This window comes from Numenius arquata, chromosome 1 (genome assembly GCF_964106895.1).
Source record: "Numenius arquata chromosome 1, bNumArq3.hap1.1, whole genome shotgun sequence".
NCBI classification, from domain to species: domain Eukaryota; kingdom Metazoa; phylum Chordata; class Aves; order Charadriiformes; family Scolopacidae; genus Numenius; species Numenius arquata.
The window spans coordinates 36,930,241-36,957,923 of NC_133576.1; the positions used below are offsets into that span (position 1 = coordinate 36,930,241).

Sequence of the window (27,683 nt, forward strand, 5' to 3'; positions counted from 1 at the left end):
GATAGGTCTAGCAATCTGGCTTAACCTCCCTTGCCACAGAATAGATGGTAGCTGTCACTGCATGAATTTAAAGTCTCTTAGACACAAGTCTTCAGAAAAAACCCCACTATGCTAGATCAATAGAGCTAAGAGCTACCATATACACACAAGCTACTTTTCTCTTACTAGGAAACAAGCATATGGTCTCTCGCTTGCAACTCCAGATTGTAAACATAGTTAAAATGTCACATCAAGCAGCACTGCTTAAATTCTTTCTTTACTGTTTAAAGAAACGCAGCTGAATTAAAGAAAGCAAAACCAGTTGCTAAAGGGCAACATTATACGCTAGATGAGGCAGGTCAAGCTTACGCTGCTGAATCCCCCGCATCTGCTGATAGGTATGCGAAGAAGCTGCCAAGTGTTTTCCGCCAGGCTGCTGCGCTGACCCAGCTGCTCTCCTTTAAATGAGACCTGATTGACTGCTATGTTGACAGGAAGCACTAAGCTGAAATTGCTTATTCTTTGTTGTACACCAAGAGAGACTGATTTTTCTTGTCACCTACTGTGCTGAAGGAGAGCAGAAACCAAATCATAAACAACGGTACATGATGGGGAGAGCAGCACTCCTGCTTGCTTCAGTCACACGCTGGAAGAATCACCTGGAGCACGGATGCATCGGGAGCAGCTCTGCAACACCCACGATGCTGCGACAACAATAGCAGAAAACAAAACGCTCCCTTGCTTAAATCCTGGCCAGCAGAGAGTCACCTCCCTTGCTCCATACAGAGACAAAAGGCAAGAACCACAGTTTTCCTGCAGGGCTTCATAAATGAGCCCCACTTCCTTCGACACAAATTCAGTGGTAACATCTCCCTGTGATCGAAGGCAAAAAACGTTGACCTGACATTAATTTCACTCTTTGGATCCCTGCAACCTCAGGCCCACAATGGGCTGGATTTAACATCCAGTTAGATGGATTTAACGTCCAGTAAGAGCATATCTGAAAGTCTTGGGTCTGCTGTCCTACTCCATATGAACTGAGAATAAAGATGGTCCTTCACAAAAGGCAGAAAAGCAAATACTGGCACATATTGTGCTAGGAAAAAATTATTCAAATTTCTAAATAAACACTATAGCTTATAAAAATATGATTGCTGTAAAAACTTAATGAAATAACTGTTCTCCTGTCAATGACCTCTCCCATTTTCTAGGCAAGACTAACTTGCTTTTCACTGGAAGTAAGTTTGCAAGTAGTTTTGCTATTGCTATTTTGATCATGATTCATTAAAATAAGCATAGAAATAAAATTGCCTGACAAATTGATTCTACAATAGCTCAAGTGTCTTTAAAAGTATAACATTACATTTATGCTTTCCAATTACTTATGGTTGACGGCAATCATTCCGTTGATAGCGGAAAGGACTCAGTACTAGCCCACAATTAGATCCTAATTTACGGTTTTAGAACAGTTGCTCTTTGTTGATTTCACATATAAAAAGCAACTCCTCTCAAATTGGACAAACCCACCCTCTGCTCTTCAATGCTAATGACTTAATATTAGTTACAGCTTCATAAAACTGGCTGTAAAGTTTCTCTGAAGAGCATCATAGGATATGCTTTATGAACTGCACTGAGTAATGCTTGGGAAAAGTAGCCTGAACAGAGCTCACGTCCAGGAGAACGAAGCTCTTGACACCTAACTCCATCTGGAAAGGATTTCAAGGTGTCTCTATAGGGTGGACCACTTCTTAATACATACGTTGTCTACAAGGTACCTCTGCCTCTTTCATTTGCACTAACAGTGACAAACTCTTCTGTTTGCGACAGCAGATGCCCACCACAGAAATTCCTATGCCGGATCTGCTGGCCACGATCAGGAGGACAGGGGCCCTGTAGAAAGCTTTCTCTCAAGTGCAGGAAGGGAAGAGGAAGCAAGGGCTAAGGCTGTAAGTTATTGTACACTTCTACATTTACATTTCTCCTAAGCATTTTGCATAGTGCAGCTCTGTCAGATACCAGTTACACACACTCAGGGACAGTCTCTGCACCCTCCGTGCCCCAGGAAGGCTGGAGGTCAGAAAACAGAAAGGGCTGTGGCAGAACTGCACTTAAAACTTGTATTGGTAACAGATTGCCTCCACCTCACCTGCAGTAACACATATTTCACTCAACAGCCACCCAAAGTGGCAAATTTCAGACCTGGGAAGAACAGGACAATAGCATTTCATTATCAGCTAGCAAGTACATACATTCTAAAGGATTTTTAAAAGGTAGCTTCAATAGTTCGCCTCATCTCTTTTGTATTTTACATTCATATTATTACACGCTACTTTCCTGAAGGCTAAACATCTTAACCTCTTTGAAATGTCAACCTCAGTAAAGAAACACGTTCTACCTAATTTGTCCTCATTTCCACTCATCCAAAATCCCATTAAAGTCAAGTGTACTTTTCTTCTTTTTTCCCCCCTCTCTCAATATTCATTTACTAGCGAGAACAGGGTGTTTTATCCCCAGGTGGTGAAAGCTCACATATGGAAATATATTTAATTGGTTTAAAGATTTAAACATAATCTCCTCCCACCCCCTCCTTGCTGAAATGGCTCTCCAATAACTGAGCAAAACACCCAACGCAGTTATATAAGGCAGAAACGCACAAGGCTGTGCTGCCAGCCTTGGAAAGAAACATTCGCAAGTCATTTTAGCAAAACATTAGTGCTTTTGATTGGGGGGCTTATCTGGACTTAGACCAAACAGCAAAACCTAAATGAAGTAACTCTGCTTTTTTCACAGCATCCCCTGGGCACCCTTCTGTCCTTGGCACATGTGATGAATCATAGCCGGCAGCCCCTCTGCTCCCTGCCTACTCTGCCAAACAGCAGCACCACGGTTCAAGAGGAAAGGATGCTGTCACACACAAAACAGGGGGACTCTGCTGGTACTTCAGTCTCAAGCATCTCCCAGGAGCGGGAGACCAAGGAGAGAGGAAAGGAACCAGGCCAGATGTTTTCTGACTCATTTCACGACTGCCCCAATCACTGCCATTTTGCCTCTGCCTCCCGCAAGTCTCAACTCCTTTCTTTCCAACTGTAGCCTTTAATCTCATTTTCTGCCATCATCTCCAGCACATATTGGTAAAAATGCAAGCACTGCAGAAAAATCGACATCTATCTTACAGAGATTTAGAGCATATGGAATTGTATTTACTAAAAAAGAAATATAAGGATAACACATTCAAATACATATAGTAGGAGAAATGTGGCATTAAAAAATTTTATGTTGCTACATTGTCCACGGACTAGGGTAAAATTCAAAGCTTAAAATGCAGTCAATGTTAGTAACTACAAAGTATCCTGAAAACTGAATTTTAGAAATGCAGAGTTCTTTCTCACTCCATGTTTTCTTTTTTGGGCAATGCATTCCTATTTCCTCCCCTTCATTAATTAGGTTCACTCTTCTGCATAGTTATTTCTAAATTCACCTCATTTCACTGAATTACTAGTTCATGGAGAAATACTGGAAAGAGGTATCTAACAGAAATTACACAAAATGACTAATCACTGCTGTTAATATAAAAGACCAAACCAGCTAGTACTAACTCCTGCTTTGAATTGACACTCCCTGTCCTTCTGCAACAGATGCACATGAACTCACACACATACTTCTCCTGTGTTATTTCCTACATGGCAGACAACTTTTTTTTTAAATGTTACTTTAAAAGCAACCTCTCTGCTCCCATCCACATCATACACAAAGATCACACTTCATTGACAGACACCTCAAAGAGTATTTGTAATGGGAAAGGGAAAGAGGAGGGGATTCAGCATGCAAATTACAGAAGCCAAAGCATAACAATGCTGCAACTTAGGATATTTTGCTGTTTGGAACATTTTTTGTTGTAAAGGGCAAACATGCAAAGCAGCAGGATCAATTTTTCAGCCCCAAGCTAAATGCCCATGAATTTACCTCTGACAACCTCCTCCACAGATTCTGTAGTTGTGGTGGTAGTGGTTGCAATACTGGTAGTTCTTTCAGTTGCTTCCTCATACTCTTCCTCTGTCTCTTCTTCAATTTCATCACCATCATCATCATCGTCATCAGCATCTTCATCTTCCACAACAGTTAGTTCCTCGTCTTCCTCTGGCTGTTCTTCTACTACCTTATCATCGCTAAAGGAAGAAAATTATAAGAATGTGTCAGTAACAAAATGATTTCAAGGTAACAAGAGAGAACATTTTATTTTAGAAACTCTTTTAAGAACAAGAAGTTACCTGTTTCTTCATTTCCCTCCCTCCCCTTTAAGTAAAAAAGAAAGAATCAGGGACTCTGGAATGTCCCATCAAGTAAGAAATCAGAAATGCTAAAAAACTAAAAAAAGTCAACATTAGAAATGCCGTGAGAAAACTAGCAAGATGCCAGACTGGAGCTCCTCCTTCTGCACAGGGGTGGAAAAAGAATCCCCATCAGCAATACTGTATTTTGACAGCTGAGTAACACTCCATACATGCTTGCTCCATGCTGCCATCAACAAATCATTTTTTATTTTGAAAGACGCTCAAATCAGCTCAAAACGCACTCAGTTCATACGGACGTGGAAATGAGAGTGTTCCTCGGGATTTTCTCACTCGGGCAACATCTTACCCTGAGGCTCACTGTGGACTAGCTCACATGCTGTTCACGGAGGACTACCAAGTGTTGAACTGTCCTGGAATTGTCTAGACTGGCTGTTGAGTTTTTTGCTCTGTTGTTAGGTGTTATGTGAATGGAGAAGCTACTTCTACAGGAATAGCATACAGAGCTGTCTGCTTTCACAAAGGACAGAACACATGATGCTGCAAACTCATGCTTCGGGTGACTGTTGCTAGCTCTCATCTTTGAGGTTTTAATCTCCTCCTGGCACCTCAAAGCAGACAGCAGCCATAACATTGCCTTTCAGGATCTAACACCCAGAGAAGGAGATGACACAGCTTCGGTCTTCTGTGTGACAGCAGCACTGATGGAGAGGTGAAGACCACATCATTTTGCTGATGAGGTGCTATCTCAGTCAATACGTGCAGCCGAGCTCAGATGCTCTGCACTACCAACACTGCTGTACAGTTGATGTGTAAGGCCTCCATAAAAGACCAGTGGTACCAATGTGTATTAAGGATGGCAACACAAGCAGCCCTACGCTCACAGAGAAACCCCAAACTATTTGGCTAAATGTCGGTAATCATCATAGAGCATTAAATTCATACAGCTGCCTCAAGTCCTCAGGATTTAATCAATTCTGGATAATAGGAGGAAATACTCCACTTGACTATCACAATGTATTTGGTGGCTTAATATGTCAAGAATTTTCTGGCATCACTCTTAAGTCTGAATGATACACAGGCAACAGGCCAAGAAACGTATGCTCAGTTACTGCTACTGGTGCTTTTGAAAGCCTTCCTAGGTCTCAGGTTTGTTAATCTGATCTGCTACTTGAAATTCACTACTCATGAGTAAACGATCTTTATATATTCAAACATGCAGTGACTTTTTGTTGTCTTCATACACAAGTGGTTTTGCATCTTTTTCATGGCATTGCATATGCTTGAACAGCCTTTTATGTGAAGTTAGCAAGTTCTCTCCTTCACCTCATTTCAGAGACCACACCTGTAATATTTCTTTTATAATAGGTTGCCTACCACAATTTTGAAAGTGAACTTAGAGCAAAAAGGAGGACAATACGATCTTTCTTAATAGGGTATTAGAAGTAGTTAAAAAACTTACTGATAAAAATCTTGTATGCCACAAGGCCTGACTCAATTAGGAGAAAGTTGTCTCTATACAAACAAGAATGAATCTCCTGACCTTTCTCCCCAAAATATTTGGCCTACAGAAACACAAGACTTAAAGTAATAATGAAGCTTTCAAGCCCAGGTGGGTTAAACAAATGGATGTGGTAGCAGCCAACTTGCAGAGGAGTCTGAAAAAGGGATGGTCTGTTTCCATTTACATGGGAGAAAGACTGAAAAACGGGCACAAAACCCCTGGGTTCTTCTCTTAATTTCTTGATTTCTAAGAGCTGGCTTCGAAATTTCACCATCTCCACTGTGTAGTTTTCCTCTGCCATTCTAATTTCAGTATGACGAAAATTCTCTACTTCGTTTTTAGTGACTCCTTTCTGAACAACAGATTTCTTCTATTTTTCTTACCAAGCATTTCACCTTTTTATGAGCATGAAATAAATGCTATATGTACACTATCACCTTTCAACTGCAAGACTGAGGTGGATTTCTAAGTCCAGTACCCTTTTCTACCTCCAGGTTAAGGGGCTTCTACTATTGGCTAGCTACAGACATTTAAACTAGGCATGCTGAGTATAAAACATGCAGATTTTGATCAAGAGCATCAGACAACATATGCCTTTCAACATTAAAGAAAGCTGCTCTCTGTCTTTCGCTCCACCTAAGCTACAAACACAGCATGCTTTAAAAAAAGCACAATTATTTTTCCTCTTCCTTTCATATGAATGATCACTCTCAGATACTGGCAAGCTCATAAAGTTAAAAAAGGACAACAAAAACAACCTAATGAAACAAACAAAGGAAAGTCAGTTAGTCATATGGAAAGCCACTTCAAAAATAATTTGTACGCGTGCATCCAATATCCATCTGTTTTTAGCTACACAAAAGCAATCAACTCAGCTATATCAGTCCACAGCATTTCACTGGGAAATTCTCAGTATCAAGGCCAACCTTTTTTTTTTTTTTTTTAATTGTACTGCAAGTTTCAAGAAAAAGGAACAATGAAAATAGAAGCGGTTTTGCCTTAAATTTAGATACCTAAATGAAAGTGAGAGCCTTGCTATATACTTATAAAATGAAGATGCCTGAAATGGGGCTTTAGAAGGTCATTTCCCTATTTAGCAGGTTTTAAAAATTCTCATTGTACAGAAGTATGAAGTTACACTCAGGTTCTAGAGAAGCACTCCAGGCTTTCTCCGAAATGAATTATTTTCCCAACTGTCTACTTTATTTTTACAAAGATAAGTTATTCTCTTCCCCTATTAGCACTGTCTTCCAAAGAGAAGAGGACAGGGAGATGAAGTGCTTTACATTCTCTTAACAAATTTCTCCTTGCATGAAGCCAAATACCAGAAATTAACTGGATTGGCATTATTCTGATGGTTTAATCATGTTCAGCTATACCGCACAGTATCCCAGACCAAACGGCACGAATACACAACAGGCAGCGTTGTACCCCAGCAAGCCCTAAAAGTAACAAGAGCAACAGCTTCACATTAGCTATCAAGGCTACCCACTAAGTCACTGACTCTGCAGAGTCAATCGCAGTCTCCATGCTCAGCAGTGCAAACAGAAGGTGACCGCACCTTCTCAGAGGCTGCACTTATGAAGGACATGAGAAAAACAACAATACCGTGCAGCCCCTCAGCAGCACTCCTCAGGAGCCACGGGGAATGAGGGGGTCCCCCAGTATTTGTCAGTGATCAGGGGATTTGGAGCCTCGTGGTTTAATAGGTTTAATACAAACAATTCTACATCTTGATGTGCTTCTGTTGCCAAGACAGTAGGTGGACTTCACATATTCTTAGTATTAAAGGTACCTTAGAAAAGGTACTACGTCGTGTGAGAAACATGAAAAATTATGCTTGGTTTTGTTTCCTTGGATTTAACCACTGTTATCATCCCGTCTCTTCTTCAAAGAGCATGCATGCGAGAGGGACCATAAAGAACAGCAGAGAAGGGAATGAACTTCTATTTCAACATTTGGAATAAAGCATCAACTTTTCAAGCGGGGACAAAACCCTCTCTCTTGCACAGTGTGTAGAGCTCTTTCTCCCTGCCATGCTAAATGCCCTGGTACCATTCACATTTCCCAACTAGCACCACCACGGTGCTGTTTCCCAGACAGCGCGTCTTACTTTTGCACACCTTTCATCACAGTAATCAGTTTAAATCCACCGTTTTCAAACAAAGGTTTCCTACCAAGTAAATGTGGATACCGATATTTTACTCAGAAGTCTTGGAGTTTTATTTAATAATAATACCAGGTGTGTTTACTTCCTGGTATTATTATTACATTTTACCTTCTTCGGTAAACAAGTATGACTCAGTCTTGTTACTCCTGGAACCACAACACCTTGATGGCTTTTTCTGTATACTCCCTTGATACCACCCCAGCCAGGGTTTTATTAGCACCACAGACTGCAGTGTCTCGTTTACAAGAAAATGTTGACATTTCGCTTTAGTTTAGTGGTGCCCGTGACAGGATTTTTCAAAGGCTGCTCAAAAAAACTACTTGATACACTGATAAGTTCACAGATTTGTAAAGCCTTATTATCATCATCCTCTGAATTTAACAGTTCAGCAGTAAACAACGGAGATAAATTGTTAGGCTTGAATGCAGCCGTGAAAATACGCGCACCTTCCCCCTCCAATATTAGTATATCTCAATCTCCTGTCAGTGGAGACTTCTGGTAAGGAGGGTCGGCACTTTCTTTTCATGGTGGACACAGAGATCATCATGGCTTTGAACCTTCTCCTTCAATGTCCTCACCTATGGGATATTAAAATCCATTTCCCCTATCATGGAAATGATGCCTCTCTTGAGTGTCCAAGTAGCACACTGGGTCATTAACACAAATCAACTAAGCTCCTGTATGTGGTGAAACGGGATATTTGACATTTGGTGGTTTTAGCTTTATTTCTGATGCCAGAGACACACTGGGGTTTCAGGCAGCCTTAAAGAGGTAATCGGTTCCATTGACTCCAACAGAAACACACCAACCACTCCAATGGGCATATTTCTGATTTTAAAACATGTACCACTGTACAGCTCCTGCTAGTATGCACCTAAGCATATTGTCACAAGCAATGTTTAAACCATTGATCTTTAATGTATGTCTAATAACTTCCTTATCTCAATCCATCATTGCAGTAAAAGCTGGGACCAATGTATTATTTATTCACTTCACTCAGAAGGGTGCATTTGTTACTTTGTGAAGATAAAACTGAAGGAAAGGTAAAGGAAAGGGAAGGAAAGAGAACTACGCTACCTCTTGCTGTTCAAGAAATAAGGAAATGGTAGTAAATGAAAGTTCCCTTTCCATATTTCAATAACCTGCAACAGGGACAGAGGCAGAACACAGATGACAAGAACAATAAATTTTTCTTTCTAACAGTATTTCAGAACTCATGGAGCGTGAGTAGTCCCACATAGCAAAAGCTACGTTTTAAGAAGAGATTTCTGTCTGCATCTATTATTTCAGACAAAAACGTGGCAAAGCTTTCAATTTAGGATAACAAATAACTATGGACTAATTACTGCTTTTGGGAAGTGGTTCATGTTTGTCTGTAATAAACGCTCATCCATTCGGATGGACATAAACCATGATTTTGCCAAGTAACTTGAACAAAAACACTCCATCAGTGAGTGAAAAAGAATGAAAAGGTGTTCAAGACTTCAAGAAAAATGTTTTAATATCTGGAAAGATTAGCATTCACTACACTTTGCAACTATATTTTATTAGATTCCAAATAGATTCTATCTGGACTGTGTTTTTTACCAGCCACCACGCCTGTGCAAATAGCTAGGGGAAAGCTAATTCCAGGAGAGGAACCGAATCAGCAGTAGAAACAAGCTGTCATCTGCCTACAGAGACCAAGGCCATATATGCTGGCTTTTGACAGCTGTGGGAATTAACATAGAATAAGCAATTGCTGCACGCAACTTGCAGCCTGTGCTCTTCCAGCCTAATGGGCTACGCTGATGGCAATTTAAGCATCCATAACCTTTACTACAGCAGGTGCCATCATCCCAGTTTCTAGCATCTTGTGCTTCAGGTTCCCAAAAGCACAAAAGCCCCTATCCCTCTATAGCCTCCCCCAAACGAACTCCAGGAAACATATGATGGGACTGGATTGTCAACTATTCAGCCTGGGTCTAGCTTTGCTTCCAGCAGAAGATTAATGATGAGCTCAAATACATACTTATCCCTGTGAATAGAAAAACTCCAGAGCACAAAGTTCTTTAACTGTGGGAGCGGAAACAGTTCACAGATCCAACTGTGAACCTCTACATGCCTTAAAAGAGTTAATGCCTTAAAAGAAAACGCAGAACAGAAATATAACACAAATTACAGGAGTAGTAATTCAAGACACATACTTGGAATCCAAACAAGAAGATGAGTGTACTTGAGGTGGCCTAATTACCAGGCCTTTGGTTAAAAGCAAATCGTCAAGGAACCAAATTCTCCTTTAACAAACTTTCCCATGAGAGACCTGGGGATTTTCCACCTAATGTTTTTTCTGCTCTAGTGACTGAGATTGAAGGTTTTGGGGTTTTTTTGGGTGTGTACGGTTGGACTCAGTGATCTCAGAGGTCCTTTCCAACCATGACGATTCTGTGTTCCAAACTGTGCATGACAGAAAAAGTTCATCCGACTGAAGGACAAGATTTCTCAGGAACTGGGCTTGATCCCATCACCGCACTCCTCTGAATGGTGTTGCTAATTAAACATATGAGTCAATACAGGAACTACTTCAAGCTAAAAACTAAGCCAACAGTGCACTTTGGCACGTGAGCACTCACTTCGCTACACCTTTTGTTATTTAACTTTGGCTTTGGTACACTAGCCGATATCAAGACAAAGTTGAGTATACTTACTGTATGAAACTGAGTATCAAGGTAATAAATTTAAACAACTACTGCTGAAGTAATTTTGTGTGGGATGGAAGAGAGGAAAGAAGTCAAAATCAAGTGTGAAATGAAGATTTCAGAATTCACTTTGAAAGTCTAGGAGTAGGGAGTTATACCAAAAAGGTCTATCTTCCTGAAATACGGAGGAGGTGGGGACAGACAGGAGGGTAAGAATGAAACTGCACTGCAGTTGTGAGATTAGACACAGCGCCAGGAAAGAAAAGGGTTATGCCAGACCTCCAGTCTATGTAACTGATCTTTTAAATGGCTTATTGGCAACGAAGTCCGGAAAATTACAGTGATTTACAGAATTGAAAGTCTGACCCACAAGGTACTTTAGCAGTAATGTTTCTGGTCTGTCAAGTGACCACAAAAGCACACACTGCTTAAAAATTGTCTTAGTTATTTTCATTAGGGTTGGATTATACTAGGTTAGTAAATCAGCTCTCTCACAACAAAAGAAATAACGTGATATTCGGACACATATAAACACCTATTAAGAGACAGTTAACCTTTTAAGAACTCAGATGGGCACCTTCCATTGCACAGCAAGTCAGGAAAAGCAATACGTATTTCCTAGTATTTTTCAGACATTTGTTTTGTCACTTCTAATTATTTTCCTTTTTGTTTTCATTTACTGAAGAGGTTGCAATCATGTTTATTTTCACAGCTCTCAACAGAAAAAAAAAAAGTTGAAATAAGCTATTTCAAGAAGTGTCACATAGGCTGCTTTTGAGTTCTTATACCTCATCAAACAACTTAATTATGTGCTTCAGACTGTCTCTCTCCTTTTATTCTATTTTTTTTAACCTTTTATACAAAAACAATACCAAAAATGTGCCTGGTTTCATTAATTTTGATAGAAAACAAGAAAAGTTGCATTAAAAATCTTTTAATCTAATTTTAAAATAGAACATTTATAAAAAACAAATACACATTCCTTGTCGTGCTGCCTCTGACAGATACATTTATCTTTTCCCCCATAATTAAATACAAAGATATACTTTGTATATTAGACTTTCTTTCCACAGCTGACCTGCTTAAAAAGACGGGTGTACTACGTAGCATCTAACATTTGATCTCATGCAATTGCAGAAGGTACCTGTTGGCTGATCTGCAAGAATATTTTTTCAGAACTGACCTAGTTTTCTCTCTGAAACAAAGCCTTTGCTGTACTCTTCTGACAGTTTTCTTTGCAAGCAGGAGAATTCAGCAAGAAGTATGCTGGTTTTAGACAAGGTCAGAGTAATAATATATTTAATCCATATTCTTTCTCACTTTGATTAGTTTTGCTGAAGAGAAACTTAAAAACTAGAAAAGTAAACATATCTGCAAATACACAAAATCAGGCTCTGTGAGCCTGATGACACTGAATAAATACTAAATTCAAAATCCTGACATCAGAAATGCATTAAGACTGAATGTGATGGAAGAAGGCAGAGTGAAGGGCGCCTGTGCAGCCCTATTTCAGCCAGCTGGAGAATCAGCAGAAAAACCTGGATCTGTTACAACATGTTTGTTTCCACAAAACTCTTGCTGTACTCAGAATGGACTATTCAGCGTCTCTTTATCCAACCTGCTACCCTACAGTTTACCTGAGGCAGACAGTGTGAACTCTGTACCAAACCAAGTACCTGCCCTGTTTGTGGAATTCAATGTCTTGGTACCCTCACACAACAACACGGTAAAACTGGAAGAATAGCTTTGTTTTACAATTGGGAAAGCAAACAAAAAAAACAACCAAAGCATGTAATAACTCTAGATGTTCAATTTAAGACACCGAATAACATCTTTCAGAGAATGTGCCATCTTAAGCTTTTTAAATACAGCTGCCACCAGCAGAAGCTACGAGACCAGGACTTATGTCTACTCATGGAGCCAAAAGAAAAAGGGCCACCTTTTGTACCAAGCTTTTTATGGTGGCCACAGCATGCCGAGCCTAGCAGAAGACCTTCATGGCAGAAGTAAGTGTATATCTAGTTCTCCAGGTCAACATTTTACCTTTTATTTTTCACTTTTTTTTTTTCCTCAGGATTGATCAAAATAGAGATCCCATGTGAAGAAATAGCTTGTCATTATGTAACCAAAGCCAAAATATTCACATTCAAGATTAGAAACCTTTTCTGTCAGAAAAAAACCCACCAAACAACCTATATGGTTTTGCTGTTTGATTCATGTATTCAAAGTGTATAGCCTTTGTTAGAAGGCAAAGGGAAAAAAGTACTTATTACAGAAAATGCTTTACTACACTGTCTTGGTACCTTTTAATAGCACAACCTCACAAGAGGTGGAATTCTTAAATTTCCACAAACCACCCCAATGCTGAGCTCTTATTTCTAGTACAGATCACAAATATCAGCTAAAAAAGGTAAATTAGAGCTGGAACTGCTGGATAACTTTATGGGGGGATATCCAGCTCTGCAAGCACTGGCACACAGTCACGCTGGTGTGACAGTACATGTTGAAAAACCCAGCTGTAAATTTCTCACTTCCCTTTTTTTTCATGCTTTATAAATAGTACAGTGTTTGAAATGAGGTAGTATGTATCACGATGTCACAAGAACTTCTCAGTACATCTCGCACACTTATCAGAAGGGTTTTGAGTTGATGACTACACAAACATAGACATTTCTGTCCCACATTTCAGTCATCACAAGTGACAATGTAAAATTTTTGCTTGTAAAATTTTTGCTTATAAAATTTTTGCCTATTACTTAAGGAAAATACAGCAGCCAGTGGCCCTGTATCGTGAGGTCAAAAAAACATAACTCTCCTCTGCAAGTCAACCTTCTACTAAATGTGCAAGTTTAATGCCATTAACCTCCTGAAACAAGCTCAACATCTACTTAAGTTATATAGGTAGCTTGCACAGCTAGCAAACTGCTATCATCAGGGGTCATGAAAGCCTGGCTATCTCCTACTCATCACTTCCTCAATTAGATTAATTCTCTCCACCCATAGCCTCATCCATCACTTCAGTTAATGCTTTATACTCAAATGGTGATTGGATTTGCCAGCTCAGCATTGCTGTAATTACCTCTCAAAGCAATGCACTGTTTCATCAATTCCATTCTATCTTTACTCGTCCTAAGAAGAAATCCAACACTCACCAGTCTTTCTTAGAGTCCTTAATGCTCTGGTGTTTCTATGCTTTCTGAATTTTATTTTAACAACCTCCATGTTAAAAAGAAAAAAAAACTGTTATTAAAAATAGATCATGAACTACCTGAATATTAAGTAATAGCCAACATGAAAGACAAATCCAATTAATGTAAGAATGTGGGACACAGAATATGCTAATAGTAAAATATGCGAATAGGACAAAATACTTCTAGAGTTATTCAACATAAGCAGTAACATTATGTCTACAATTTGGAGATACCTTAGTTAATTTATAAAGAAAAGCAATTAGGTTTTAACATTAAAATAGTTATAAAATCACAGTTCTTAAATAAGCCATACCATTAAGAATGTTTTAGAACAGGTATAAAGCACTTTCTCTATTTCAGTTCATATGTTCTCAATCAAGAACATATGAACTTCTGACCAATTAGCTGAAATATTATACTGCAAAAATCAGAACACTTTCAACACTATCTCCATAAATTAATTCAGTTTCTCTAAAATACCAATTTAGTGATGGACAATTCATGTAGTGCAAAATTCACCTATTTCAACAATTGGTGTTAACCTACACTGATGGCAAACTTCAGAGGAGGGGAAAAAAAAGCAAGAAAAACAAAGCAGGTTTGTAATTCCTAGTGTTCATTTTAGGGCACTGACTCCCAATTAGGAACAATTTGTATTAGGACAGCTGATGAGAACACTGCCCCCGGCTGCACCCCCCTCCCTGCTCCTGTGTCACGGATGACTGAGCTACCCACCAAGCAGACCCTGAACCTCTGCACCAGGCATACCACTGCTGGCACAAGGTTCAGTTTTCCTTCAATTTCGGGGGTATGAACAGCCTACAGCTCACTCTGCACAGCATGGTAAAAGGGAAATCTTTTTATCCATCCAAATGGAAGTAATTTCCTGCTTCTAAGTCAGAATCTGCAGTACAGACCCTTTGTCCAGCTTCACGTTTGGTTCAGCTTCACTAGCTCAAGTGCTTGGGGAGCAGGAGGCGGATTTTTTTCTTTTAACGTTTTGGATTTTTAAAGAATCATTTAGGAGATTCCCACTGGAGCATTTCTCACTGAAATTTTAGAAATTGACTTTCCAATTTAATGAAAAAGCTTACATCAATGAGAACTTGTTTATTTTAACATGAGTGACAAGACGGCTTGAAAACAGATGAATACTCAACAGAGCCAAAATGTTAATTTTCTTTTTCCTCCAGTGAGCATGTTTCCAATGAAGAATTTAGCCTCGGCACCTTCCTTTTTCTTGATCAATAACACTTTTTTAGCTTTAGAATAGCAAAAACTTCAACAGGACTCCAAATACCCCTTTTCTACGTTCTTTGGACAAATCTTTTGGGATCAGAGCTGGGCTTCCAATTAAGCCTCGGATTTTTGACTCAATGTAAGACAACATTAACAGCAAGAACAATGGGAGAGAAGGAGGAGAAGGGAAAAATGGTCAAGAAACACAATGTCACTACATATTAGATATAAGTATGAAGAAACGGGTAGAAATTGAAGGATTTAAGAAGTAGTAAGAATCTCGGAAAGATCTGCCCCCCCATGATTTCTTCATCAACAACGCCCCATATCCTGGCATTGTTCAGGGCCTGACTCCTCCTCAGCCGTGCAGCCCTTCCCACGGCATGGGGACTCTGACACCCCAGGGTCTACAGGACCGCAAGCAGGGGTTCCCTCCAGGTGTCAGAAGCCGGCCTCCCGGCATGTGTACTTAAATAAAGGACACCCAGATGCTGATGGCCAACACAAAAGGTATGACTGAAAGCCTGTCCATCAAGGCTCTCTGGGGAGGAAACACAGAAACATCTCTTTGAAATGAGAGAAGGCAATGAATATGAATATCAACACCACCACCTTAAGCTTCCTAGTTTTGCCATTTTTCTCCCCCCATGTTAAAGCCGCGTTTGTTTCTTCCAGCTGTAGTTCAAATGCCTAAGAGACTAAAGTACCCATCACAGCAACAGGTAAGGAAGATTAGAGCATTTTGGTCACTTCTTCTTAATCTTCTTGACCAGTTAAAATGCAATGACCAGAAATATGCCCAGGTCAAACAAGCCCCTAAAGGCTCTTCTTTCATGCTGTATTTCCAAATATATTTTTGGGGGAGCAGATGAAGAGATGAGCAGCGGAAAAAGACAGATGAGAGGGCCACAGGGAGATGTAATGGGGAGAAAGGGGGCAAGGGGATTTAATCTTTCGGATAGTCCTTGTCGATGAGCACCATGACCATAGAGAATGCTAAAGAACAGCCATGCCAGTTGTAGCCTTTACCTGCTTTCACCTGCATCACAATTAAAACAACAGCTTCCCGACTCTTGCCTGCATTACATCTCCCACTGCTCTGGCATGCAGAGACCCAAACAAAGGGAATTAAGCAGTAGCTAGTCAAAGCTACACTTGCAAAAGGAAAGAGAATATCCCAAGTATAGAAATGCCTACACCCCATTAAATTTGACTTTTAAAATTCTTATACTGACTCTTGTATACTACTAAAGATACTTGCTTATGAATCACTGTTTAGACTTTGGCATTTCTCATAAACATTTGCCACAGGAAGACATCCCAACAGTCTGCCTGCTTACTTTGTGTTGAGGCAGTGGGGTGACATACCACGAGGACGCTGTTGTTATATTAGGTCAGGGCACTGTATGACCATGGCCAATTTAAACACACCTTGTGACAGCCTGATTTAATGACAGCACTCTGGAGAATTCCAATTGTAACTAATTTGACACTGAGGTTAACTCGCAGACATTTCTGAAGGGAAGTCACTAGGTAAAACGTGCATTGACATCTTTGTACCACTTAAGTCATAAAGACATAAAAAGAGATAGAAAGCTAAAGAAATGAAATGTACGTTTCCTCCATGTCAAGCGACGATCTCTAACAAATTACTCAGCAAAGCAATTCTGTCAGGCCCCTGTGACTCCTCTTCCCCAAATGCTAGAACAAGACTGGTAATTCAAAGCATAGGGTCTCACCTGGAAACAATTCAACTTAACAGGTATAAGAGGCACATACACAACACTGCTTTCACCATTAGAAAAAACTGACAAGTTTTTAAAGCCTTTCAGGATTTCTTAGATTGGAGCTGGAGGAGGCAATTATGAAAAAAAGCCAGTTTTTCCAGATACCGTTAAAAAAAAAAAAAAAAGCTCTTTATGGAGACAAAAAGGGTATAAACACTAACTACTTGTTTTGCAGCATCTAGGAGATGAGCACTCATCCTTAAGCTCAGTCTGGTACAGGGCTGCGAAACCAGAGAACAACATGACTACCATGCTACATAGCATGAATTTTAGTTTTACTTCACAGATGCCTAATTATCAGCACAAAGCGGACTGCACTCCTTTGGATTATTTATTGTAGTAAAAAGACCTACCGTATTAACCATCCTAACGGCAAGTGTGCACAAACCATAAAACTTCGCTTGGCAGAAGTTTATGAGAAACTGTAAACCAAACCCTTGTAAAATACACTACTCCCTACAATGTGACATTTGCAACACTACCCAATCACTACATCAGCCTGAACATAATTTTGTCTGTTTGGTGTACAAAATGTAATTTGGCCTAATCTGCTGAGGGAAAAACAATGAGAAATTAAATCTCCTGGTTTGGACCTTGAAAACATACTCAGATTGTATAGAAAAATGAGACCTGGCTGAAGATAAGGCACTGTCTTCTGCTTCTGAGCCACAGGACTTAAAGAAAAGTGTTCTATAACCCTCAACAGTGAGGCTTATCATGCGTCAGCATCCCTGCTGTGAAAGAAGGAGAATGACAGCAGCCTGTTTCCCCGGAGGGAAGGAAAGCCTGGGAGGTCTCATGCACAGTGACAGGAAGATGAGGAGAGGCACGCATAAGACAGATGTAGACAAAGAAAACCTGGAAGTTTCCAGCTTGGCCATCACTCCTAAAGATGTTCAACCTTGAGCATCAAGGACACCAAAGCTTCCAGCAAGTGGCTAGGTACAGGCAGGAGGGCCACGAGGCTGTGCGGAGTCTCAAGGGCAGCCAGAGGTTGCAGGTCACTTGACTGAGTTGTAGCTATGCGGGAAGAGCTCTGCAGCTATATTGAAAGCCAGCACCTGCATCTGGCTGTCCCTCAGGCAGTCTTCAAGGTAAAGTTTAATTAAAGGTGTGGATAACAGCAAGGAACACCATTGCTGAAAAATGCTTGTGACCTCTTAGTCAGTTATATGCTATTTCAGGACAAGCATGACTTGATGCAATTTCAAAAGCATGGGTGGTTCCTGCCTCTTGGCCTCATGAACAAAAAGTGGGTATATCACACCCATCACCAAAATACATCCTCCCTCCTTTCCCCAAATACTGCCAACAAGCCACAGCACAAGGGAAGCCACATCCTTTTACGCCCAGACCCAGGTGGTGATCAGACACTGGGTAGGAAGAACATCTGTCTGTGATGGCACTGCAGCCCAAGCTGCCTCCATGTACCCTCCGATAGTGCAGATACAATGTGCTGCTGAGCTTTGCTTCCTCCTGTGCGGAGGAAAACACCCACAAAACAAAACAAAAAATAAAATGCAGTGCTCCAGAGACAACTGTTGGGGGTAAAAACACAAGAGAGTTTGAAAAAGGGCATTTACAAAATGAACTGCCGCAATGTGGTTTCCTCTAAATATTCAGAATCATAAATGCAAATATTTTAAAATTTAGATCTGAATACTTTGAGATACAAAGTTACTTCAAAATACATCACCTACACTTGTTGGATTCTGCTTTCTCATGACAGGAGTTTTGAGGAATGAGGATATAATGATTTGCTTTTCAAGTTGGCAACTCTACCTCGAACATGTCACCTTCCCTTTGACTTGGGCATCTTAAAGCAGGCACAGCCCTTCTGAAGGCCCACACATTGAGACACGTGACAGTCACCGTGCCACTACCCCCTGACAGGGCGATTTGTGCCGAGCATCTTCCAGTGTCGTTTTCAAGAGATGGGAGTGTGAAGCAGCCAGCCTGGAGGTTCTGCTTCCCAGGAGTGGTACTGGGCATGGGCTGGGTGAGAGACAAACCCAAAGCTATTGAGCAGAAGGCTCCACAGCCAGACGTGAGAAACAAAGAATCTGAAATCCTGCAGCTGGTGTCATTTATAGCAGACTGGTTTCCATGTAGGTGTGAAGAGTGGGTTATGTTCTACCTGGATGACTCGATGACTCTTAATACCAAAGACATTGAGATATGCTTGCCAAAAGCATCTAAACTGCCTTATTTGTATGAGAAAACCAAACGCAGATCTTAATGAAACAAAAAATAGAAGAAAGGGCAATTGCTGAAGTACCCATGGGGTATTGGCAACTCATTTTTGCCAGAAATCACGACTTCTAGGTAGAAATGGGTAAAAAAGTTGACGCAGTAACTGCTACAACAGGAATGCATGGAATTCTGCCATAAACTCACAGCACCATAATGGCACAAAAGCCTTCTCCTAAAGGACTGGCTCCTATCTTCTAATTTTCATATCTTTGCATGAACAAAGTACTTGTAGCAGCAACCACAAAAATGACCGGCAAAGCAAACACAAGAACTCCCCAGAATGACTGAGTGCCTCCCCTCGAAAGGCACAGAACGTCTCTCGTGATTGTGTGTTAAAAACCATCAACTGGAAGACATCAACAACTCGCACTCAGCTATTGTGACCCAAGTAAAAGCTATCATGATTCCCAAGTGAGGAAAATACTTCAACGGACACTTTGCCCAACTGATTTGCTATTAGCATACCCCCACCTCCTCCTTGTGAAGAGGGGTCTCCATGAAGAACCCAAACCTCCTCTAACAGAGGCCTTTGCTGAGCGACAGGGTTGGTGTTAGCCAGTGCACGAGCTACCAGCCCCTTCTCTTCTCTTGTTCAGTGTCACACCAAGGATGTACTTACACACAAAGGGATTCTAAACTCCTTGGAAGGCTTCAAGATGAAGTAAACATTGCCAGTGTGAGATCACCCATATAAGGTGAAAAAACGTAGACTTAACTAAGCGCTTCAAACAGAGGCACTTTAATAGAAAAGAATATTGGGAATTTAGCAGTAGGAAAGTGTCCCCCTATTTTGTATTTCCTTTCTCCTCATTCCTCCCTCACAATCAGTTTAGGACTAAGGCATATATATATATTCATATACACACAAACATATGCTTATATAGGTACAAATATACACACACACAAAATTTGAACTACCACCTACTGCTGCATGAGAAATGAGTAATTTATTTTTTTTATATGACTAAATTTCAAGAGTATTTCTGGCTCCAGTGCACACAGTTTAAACGCCGTTGGAAAGCTGAAGAGGCAGAAAGAAGCAAAAGTGAGTCAGTGTAAAGAACTACAAACTGCTTGGCTCTTCATCTGCAGTTGAAGTACAAGAGCCCCATAAAATGATCCTTTCAATTTCCTTTTGCATCCACTTCTATGGGAGGGGAGGAAAAAAACATAAAAATCAGTATTTGCTTGGGACTTCAGAAATGGATTCAAATGCAATCACAGCTCCTATTCCTAAAGGATACAAAATTTATAAAGTTATTCTTGAACTCATCTCTTCAGATATTAAACTGTTTTATGAGGAACAAAACAGACTAGAATAGTAAATTAAATGTTCAGTGACAAACATGAAAAAGACAGAAATAAAAGGCATATCTGTTGTACAAATAAAACTATATACACCCATGTGAGCTCTTTTATTTAAAATATTTTAGGAATTTTTGATCAGATATATTAAAGAAAAGTTTTATATCTATGTATTTTACATATAGGTATATACAATAAATACAAGATATATAGGTAAGACAGGTAATAGGTATTTTAGATTGATCTATGTATCTATCTTATGTGTGTATATATATATAGATATATAATGAAAGAAAGCACATTTGTCTCAACTAGAACAAGGTCTGTAGTCATGCCTTATTCTAAGAGAACATATTCCAATCAAAGTGAACAGAAGTGACACAGCAACGGTCCAAAGGTTGGTTTACAGATCCCACTGAAAGGATTATATATTGTGACACTTCGACAGCTGTTGGAAGAACAAATCAGAAAAAAGCCTGAAGATGTGAAGGTGGAAGATGCAATGCTACTTGACACAGGTTTCTTGCATCCAACAGCCCTGACCATTCAGTCCTATTTATGAGAGACAACTGGAAATTACAATGGGGAAGTATTTATTTTAATTAAACTTATTCCATTATTCACAAAGAACTTCCCTGCAACACTTACTAATGCTTTGTCAGGAAAGATTTAGATGCCCATGGTTTCCAATTTTTCATTGTCTTAATGCCATCTCTCTGCACCAAATTACAGCAATCTAATCTCTGTCCTTCATCTCTACACTGTGCCTGAACTTGTTTCCATCGGTATTATTAAAAACCCCAAACTTAACGCAATTCAGAACAGTTAACTTTCCACATTATTCACTTCATTCAGTTCCCATTTATTTTCAGCTTTCTCCTTGAAACCACTATTAATCTGGCCCAAGTTTTTGATTTTGTGTATTATTTGTAAAAGATGCAGTATCATCACCTAAGACGTAGAAACACTGCGTTAGCACAGTATGAAGTGATGGAAGGCTAGGGAGCACGAACAGAATTTCAGTGCAGATCTTAGTTTTATGAAGAAAGCCATCTTAGAGAGTTGTTTGAATTCAGCTGTGAGGACATAACATTGTACTCTGTTCTCACAAATGCTGTCTAACATGCTCAAGAGAGTGATATGAAAAGACTTTGACAGCGCCAGACCACTCAGTTACAACACAGTCATAACCCATATTTGGCTCAAAATCTGCCTGTGTGCACAGGGGATGTTAAAGGGTAAAGACAAGCATGGTATTTTCCCATGCACGGCTGTCTTGCAAAGGAAACCTCCATACTCTGATTTAACAGTAACGTATCAATGAATCTGTCAAATGCTAGATATTAAAACAAATTTTCTTTTAGATCATGTTTAGAAAGTAATTGTCAGCAGAAAAATATTCTTACAATAATAATGGCACACAGCTAATGCCTATTATGAAGACATTTCAAAACCTCCAACAGGTATGTTGGCTGAGTATCTGTTGCAGTACCCCAGACTGCACATGAAGCATCTAAAGAGTACAGTATTTATCATTAAGTTGTCAAAAAAAAAATGTATTCAAGCATTTTTGTTATAAAAATGGCAATACTTCTCACTGAAAAAACAATGAAGGCATCAAAAACACAGTAAGTGTATTAACAATAAGCTTGTCTGTAGAAAGTTAAAAATAAATGAGTAGAGCACTGATGTTTTCAACCAGCATAGCTGCAAGTTCACTTACAAGAAGCAGTGAGTCTTCCACACTGAGGCCTTTTAGACAGATTTTTGGCATCTTTAATAACAATAATAACAAGTTGAAGGGTAGAACGTCACTCTTACCTCCCATCTGCATAGTCTGCATCTGCGCCTCCCCACCAGACATCTGAATCATCATCTTCGGCATCAGCTGAATCAAGATTGTCGCTTTCCTCTGCTAACGGGCAGCAAACGAACTCCACACCACGAAATTTGTCGATTCCACAGGGCAGCAGCATGCCATAGTCGTGCAGATTCATACTCTTCTCACTACAGGACTACAGAAAATAGAAAGCAAAGAGCAAAAAAAAGCGTCATGGAGGAAGCCAGAAAAGATGTCACAGGCTTCACGAAAACCTAAGGGGCTGCGTACTGCCTTAGGAGGTTGGTGAACTGCAGGATCTCTGAATTTTGAAACATGACTTAGAGTGGTCACCTGTGCATTCACTACCAGCACTGCAGGTAGCTCCCTACCTGTGTCTGTGTGACCACTGCAAGCAACAAGCTCTCCCATCCCCTGCTCTTTAGTCTTTGCCAGTATAGAAAGACTTGTCTCCTCCCATATATGATGGCACCATATCCTCTTGTCTAAAATCCTCACAGGATCTGCCTCATAAATAGAAAACTCAAAGGCAGAGTGATAGCTTGATGCATTAATCCTCATCCTGATGTATTAATGCTATTAGAGAGTTCATTGCAAGACAGATTAACATTTAAAATATCTGATATACTGGAAACACACTGTATCCGGTCTGACACCTCTGCCAGTGCAGTACCTTCTAGCCTTGTGTGGAAAACAGTCAGTTGTGCATAATTATACCTTAAAGTTACAGTGGTATAGGACAGAAAGATAATTCTACCTTAAAGATACAGTGATGTAGGACAGGTGAAAAAAGGAAAATAGTTCAATGATGCACAGTGATGACGCTAGGCCATGCCACTTCAAGCTTCAAAGTACTTAAAATGGACTAGAATTTGCCTGCATGAAGGTTGGTGCTTTAAATGCTTCATTTGAGGGGCAACAGTATGATTCAAGCAAGAACTGAAAATCTGAAGCTTCTAAGCACTTTTCAATTTTGATCTCCAGAAGGTGGGATAACCTACAAACTAAGAGGTTCCCAACAAAGTAGCAGCCAGAAATTTTCATGAAGCTCACCTCAGTTTTTATTACTACAACCTTTCTACATAGGGACAAAAATGTCCAGAACGCATTAGCAATTATAACATTAGGTTTTATTTCTGTTTTCAGTAAAGCACTGGTAAATTGTAAAAACTCTTTGCTTGACTGCAAAATGTCTTTGGGTACTCCTTTTTCTTACCAGCTCTCCTACATTTTTATGCTGAATTTCACACACTGCATTCTTTGAGGCCTGTTTGATCTCTGTGAAGCACCTGGCACACCAATATCCATATTGAAAACAATGATAAAGGCAAAGCCTAGGCAGTAGTGATCCATCTTTAGTTCCAGAGCAGCACTAACACAGGAAGCAGGAGGAGGCAGAAAACATGGTATGTGTGTGAGTGGATGTGAGGGGAAAAAAACAGTGTCATGAAATAGGGTCAGTGTTCAAAGGTCAATGTTAAGTATCCGATAGTAGACTCTGATATGCTCAGCAGAGTGACTCCTTTTTCCCACCCGATAAAGCAGAACAAAAAGCCATTCACTCTAACATTTGTAAGTACTGCTTTTTGTTTTCCCTGTCACTGCTATATTTAAACTCATCCTCAGAAGAGTGATACAACTCTAAAGAAGGAAGGCAAGGCATTTTAAGACAGATACCTATCTGACAGATACCATTTTAAGACATACCTCTTTAGCAACAGTGTGCCAGTGCAGGTGAGTTTCACACACATCCATCCTTTCCTGGTGAAGGAACTTGCACTTGTCTGGTACCAGAAGGGCATCACTCACAAACTCGCCCACTGCAAGGAAAAAAAAAAAAAAACAACCCAAAACTGTTAATTTTGCTTCCGGTACCTCATCCTTTTAGACCTTTAACTAGGCATAGGGCAGCTTTCATGAATGAGCGGCAGGGTCTGTTTACAGAGAATGGGACAGTTTCTAAATGATGCTTCCATTATCACCTTCTTCAAACTTTTCATTTGCAAGTAGCTCCTGTCTTTGATCTCAGATGTGTATTACATTATGAAAACTTTAGTATAATATGCAAACTTCCATATACACAGTGTGAAACTTATAGGACCCATTGAAGATGTGTGTGGTGCAGCATGAAGTCAAGAGTTGGTGGATCCAGCTCCTGGAAAGGGAGTGCAAGGATGGGGAGGGACAATTATGTTTTGCATCTGCACAGCAGTAGGGAGAGGTTTTGAAGTGTTTTGAAACACACACAAAACAAATCTGACACCAACACATTGTTTCCAACAATTCAAAACAAATCTGACACCAACACATTGTTTCCAACAATTCGAGAGCACTTCTACTGAATTATAGCACTAAAAGCAACACAGTCTACTTAGTTATTCTTGTTGATGCAGCCTCATTTCATCAGCCAGACAAATTCAAGTTAGTCCAGAAGGTTGATGAGCAACTGGAGCTCATCAGCCAAGGAACAAAATCATTCATGAATCACCTGAGTATCTGGTCAGATTGAGGGAGGGGAAAAAAGGCTCTTTACCAAGGATATAACTGACCAAAGAGATTGTGCTGTCTTCAGCAGTAAGACAAAAATTTACAAGCTAATGAAAGAAACAATGCTCACAGCTTCAGTACTAACAAATAAGAAGAAACTCAGTTGATAAGTAACATGATTTATTAGACTAAAATCATTGTAATTCTGTACAATTCTGGCATTGCAATTAATAACACCCAAACCCCTCAAGATTTTTTTTTTTAAAGATGAAATTACTTTTGAGAAGTCGATATACTGAACAGACACCGGATTGTGAAAGCATATGTGACAGTGACATACATAGTGCCCGCAAATTATTAACAGAAATGCCTTCTAGAGTGTCCAAAATAATCTTGTAAAAGTAACGAGTTAAAGCACTTTCTGGTAACCCAAAATACAAAATCTGCAGCTTCTGTTAACAAATTCTCTGCTCCCAGTGGTATCACACCCAAATCTTGCACTGAAATTTGAATAAATTTGCACCTTGTTTTTAGCTTTACTTGTCTTTGTAAGGGACCATCCTGCCACATACCCTGAGTCATGCAGTATTTAAGTAATTGCTAATGCTTCAATTTAGCTAAGTACCTGAGCACTAAGTAAGCACACAGGTGTTTTGCTGAAGACTCAGTGTGTGTCAGTTTGGCTTTCCTAGGAAAAACGATTTCATTCAGAACTGCAGTTTTACTTGGTTGGCTGTTCAAGCATGTAAAACATTCAGAGCAGTGTTTATGGCAAATATTACCATAAAACTGGGGGAAAAAAAAAAATACAATCCTGGAGCGCATCTTACTCCAGCAGACTAGACCCGCTTTCACAAGCTATGCAAACGATAAAGTATGCGACCCTGTGTCGTCTGATTTCTGATAACCCCTGCATGAAGCTATTCCATTCACCTTAACACCCCGTAATATCGTCAGTATTGTGTACTCTGTGTATTGCAATTTTAGAAGACAATTAATGTTATACCCCATTGCTCAAAAAAATTGGCCTATATCATTTCAGCAAAAGTTACAAATACTGATGTACCCCCGGAGTTACATCCACCAAATATAAAATGGAAAGCTATATGTCAAAAGCTTTAGGCAATGCAGCCTGGGCTGTGGTATCATTAACACTGTATGTGAGTACGAAATTCAATTTTTTAAAACATAATAATTGAGTGCCTGATTATATCAACCAACTCATATCTATGGAATACTACACATTTTGATAAAATTGAAAGTATAGCGTTAGATTTGACTTTTATATACAAAATGTACGTCTCCTTTATAAAATTAGAGTCCTTGAAAATAAGGTAACAGCATCCTCTTGGTAACCCAAATTCTCATTTCTAGTGAGACTCCATTTTGCAAACGATTGCTGAGTTTCACAGAAATAAACAATTCATTGGAACAAGCTCCCCTTTGTTTTTCAGGAGGAAAGAAGGAGCTGGAGAGAAGGGTGGTTGTTTAATGTAACACTCCTTCATTATACAGAATTATAATAAATTATTTAGGGTTGTGAAAATCTGGGCAATAGTAATCACTCACAACTTTGCATGTGTTTCCTATTGCCTTTAATTAAATTTTTTATTACAAATAAAATTTAATTCTGCTCATTATTTAAACATACACAGAGCTCACACCCTGGAAACTTTTTTCATTCATCTCTTTATCATGATTAAAGAAGTTTAAATGCAAAGCTTTGAACTTTTGTTCTTTTTATTGTTGTTAAAAATAAATTAACGTTCAAGTGGCAGTTTGATGAACTGAGTTCATTTGACAACTGCAACATTTATTTTGCCTGCGTTAGCCTAACAGAAACAAATCCATCAGAAAAAAGCACTTCAAACACCTTTGACTTGCGGACAAGCAAGTATTTCAAGCAAGTACCTGTATTTCTCCAGCACACATTTAACTTTCAGTGCTGCTGAATCGTAAGACTTTAGGGATTTTTTGCTTTTTTTGAACAAGTAACCTACAGACGACACAGGGAAAACAAGCATGTGTGAAGGGAGAGCAGTCTTGTGCCTCCTTAGAGAGAGGCTCAATGTGTATGGGTTCTAAAAACAAGGAAAAATTATAATACTTCTTCTGTTTGCTAGTACAAGCCATGACTGCAAAGAATAAGAAGAACATTGAGACTCAAACTCTAATAAAAGAATTAGGGTTATAGTGAAGGCATCTGATCACGCACTCTTTTAAATCTTCTCTAAGAAAAAAAAAGGCTCAGCAAGTGGGCACTCTTGTAAGGAGATGACTGCCCTATGTGTTAAAATGGCAAATATGATACCAGGGCAAAGTAATTAAAAATAAAAATACTACACCCTATGTGAGACACAGTCCTGATCAGCAGATTTTCCATCCGCTGCATAAAACAGATGGGATACGAGGATCTATCCAACATTGCACAAAAAGAGAGCAAAGGTAAGATGATAAAGGTAATAAAACAACATCCATGACAAAACCCAAACACCTGCTAGCAGATGGTTAGGATCCCAACCAAAAAATAAGCACGTTCAAATTATGTTCGGAGGAGTACTTTCAAACAAAGCCTGTGCTAAATTTTGCATGAGGCGGCAGCACACATACTGAGGCTGTCGTCGTCTCAAGGCTTCATTTTCCATGTCACTGATGAGAACAAGGCCTTGCTAAAATGAATTTACAAGCTCAGGTGCTCGCACCACACATACTTGAGGACATTAAGAGAAATGCATCTCTTCTCTGTCACTTCGCGTAGATTAACCTGAGCCCCCACACTCTCGGCTCGGCACAGCACAGCAAGGGGCAGAGTGACCCTGTGCCTTTCCCCATCCTGCTGCTGCAGGGCTTTGCTGTGCCCTGTTCCCCCCGGCACAACAGCTCGGCTCCCCGCAACACCTCTGGCTAGCTCTTGTGCTTACCCAGGCACGTTTATTTACTACATATGCCATTAAACATACT

At 39.8% G+C, this 27,683-nt stretch overlaps 1 protein-coding gene across 1 annotated transcript in view; it reads right to left on the bottom strand.

Moving 5' to 3' along the window:
* The window catches only part of APP (amyloid beta precursor protein), a 227,096-nt gene that overhangs the window by 94,835 nt on the left and 104,578 nt on the right, over positions 1–27,683 (bottom strand). The window contains exons 4-6 of the mRNA XM_074147738.1: positions 23,943–24,055; positions 22,217–22,410; positions 3,943–4,145 (exon numbers count right to left, since the gene is read on the bottom strand). Of these exons, the coding sequence (XP_074003839.1) occupies positions 3,943–4,145; positions 22,217–22,410; positions 23,943–24,055 (510 nt within the window). The remainder of the gene's footprint in view (positions 1–3,942; positions 4,146–22,216; positions 22,411–23,942; positions 24,056–27,683) is intronic.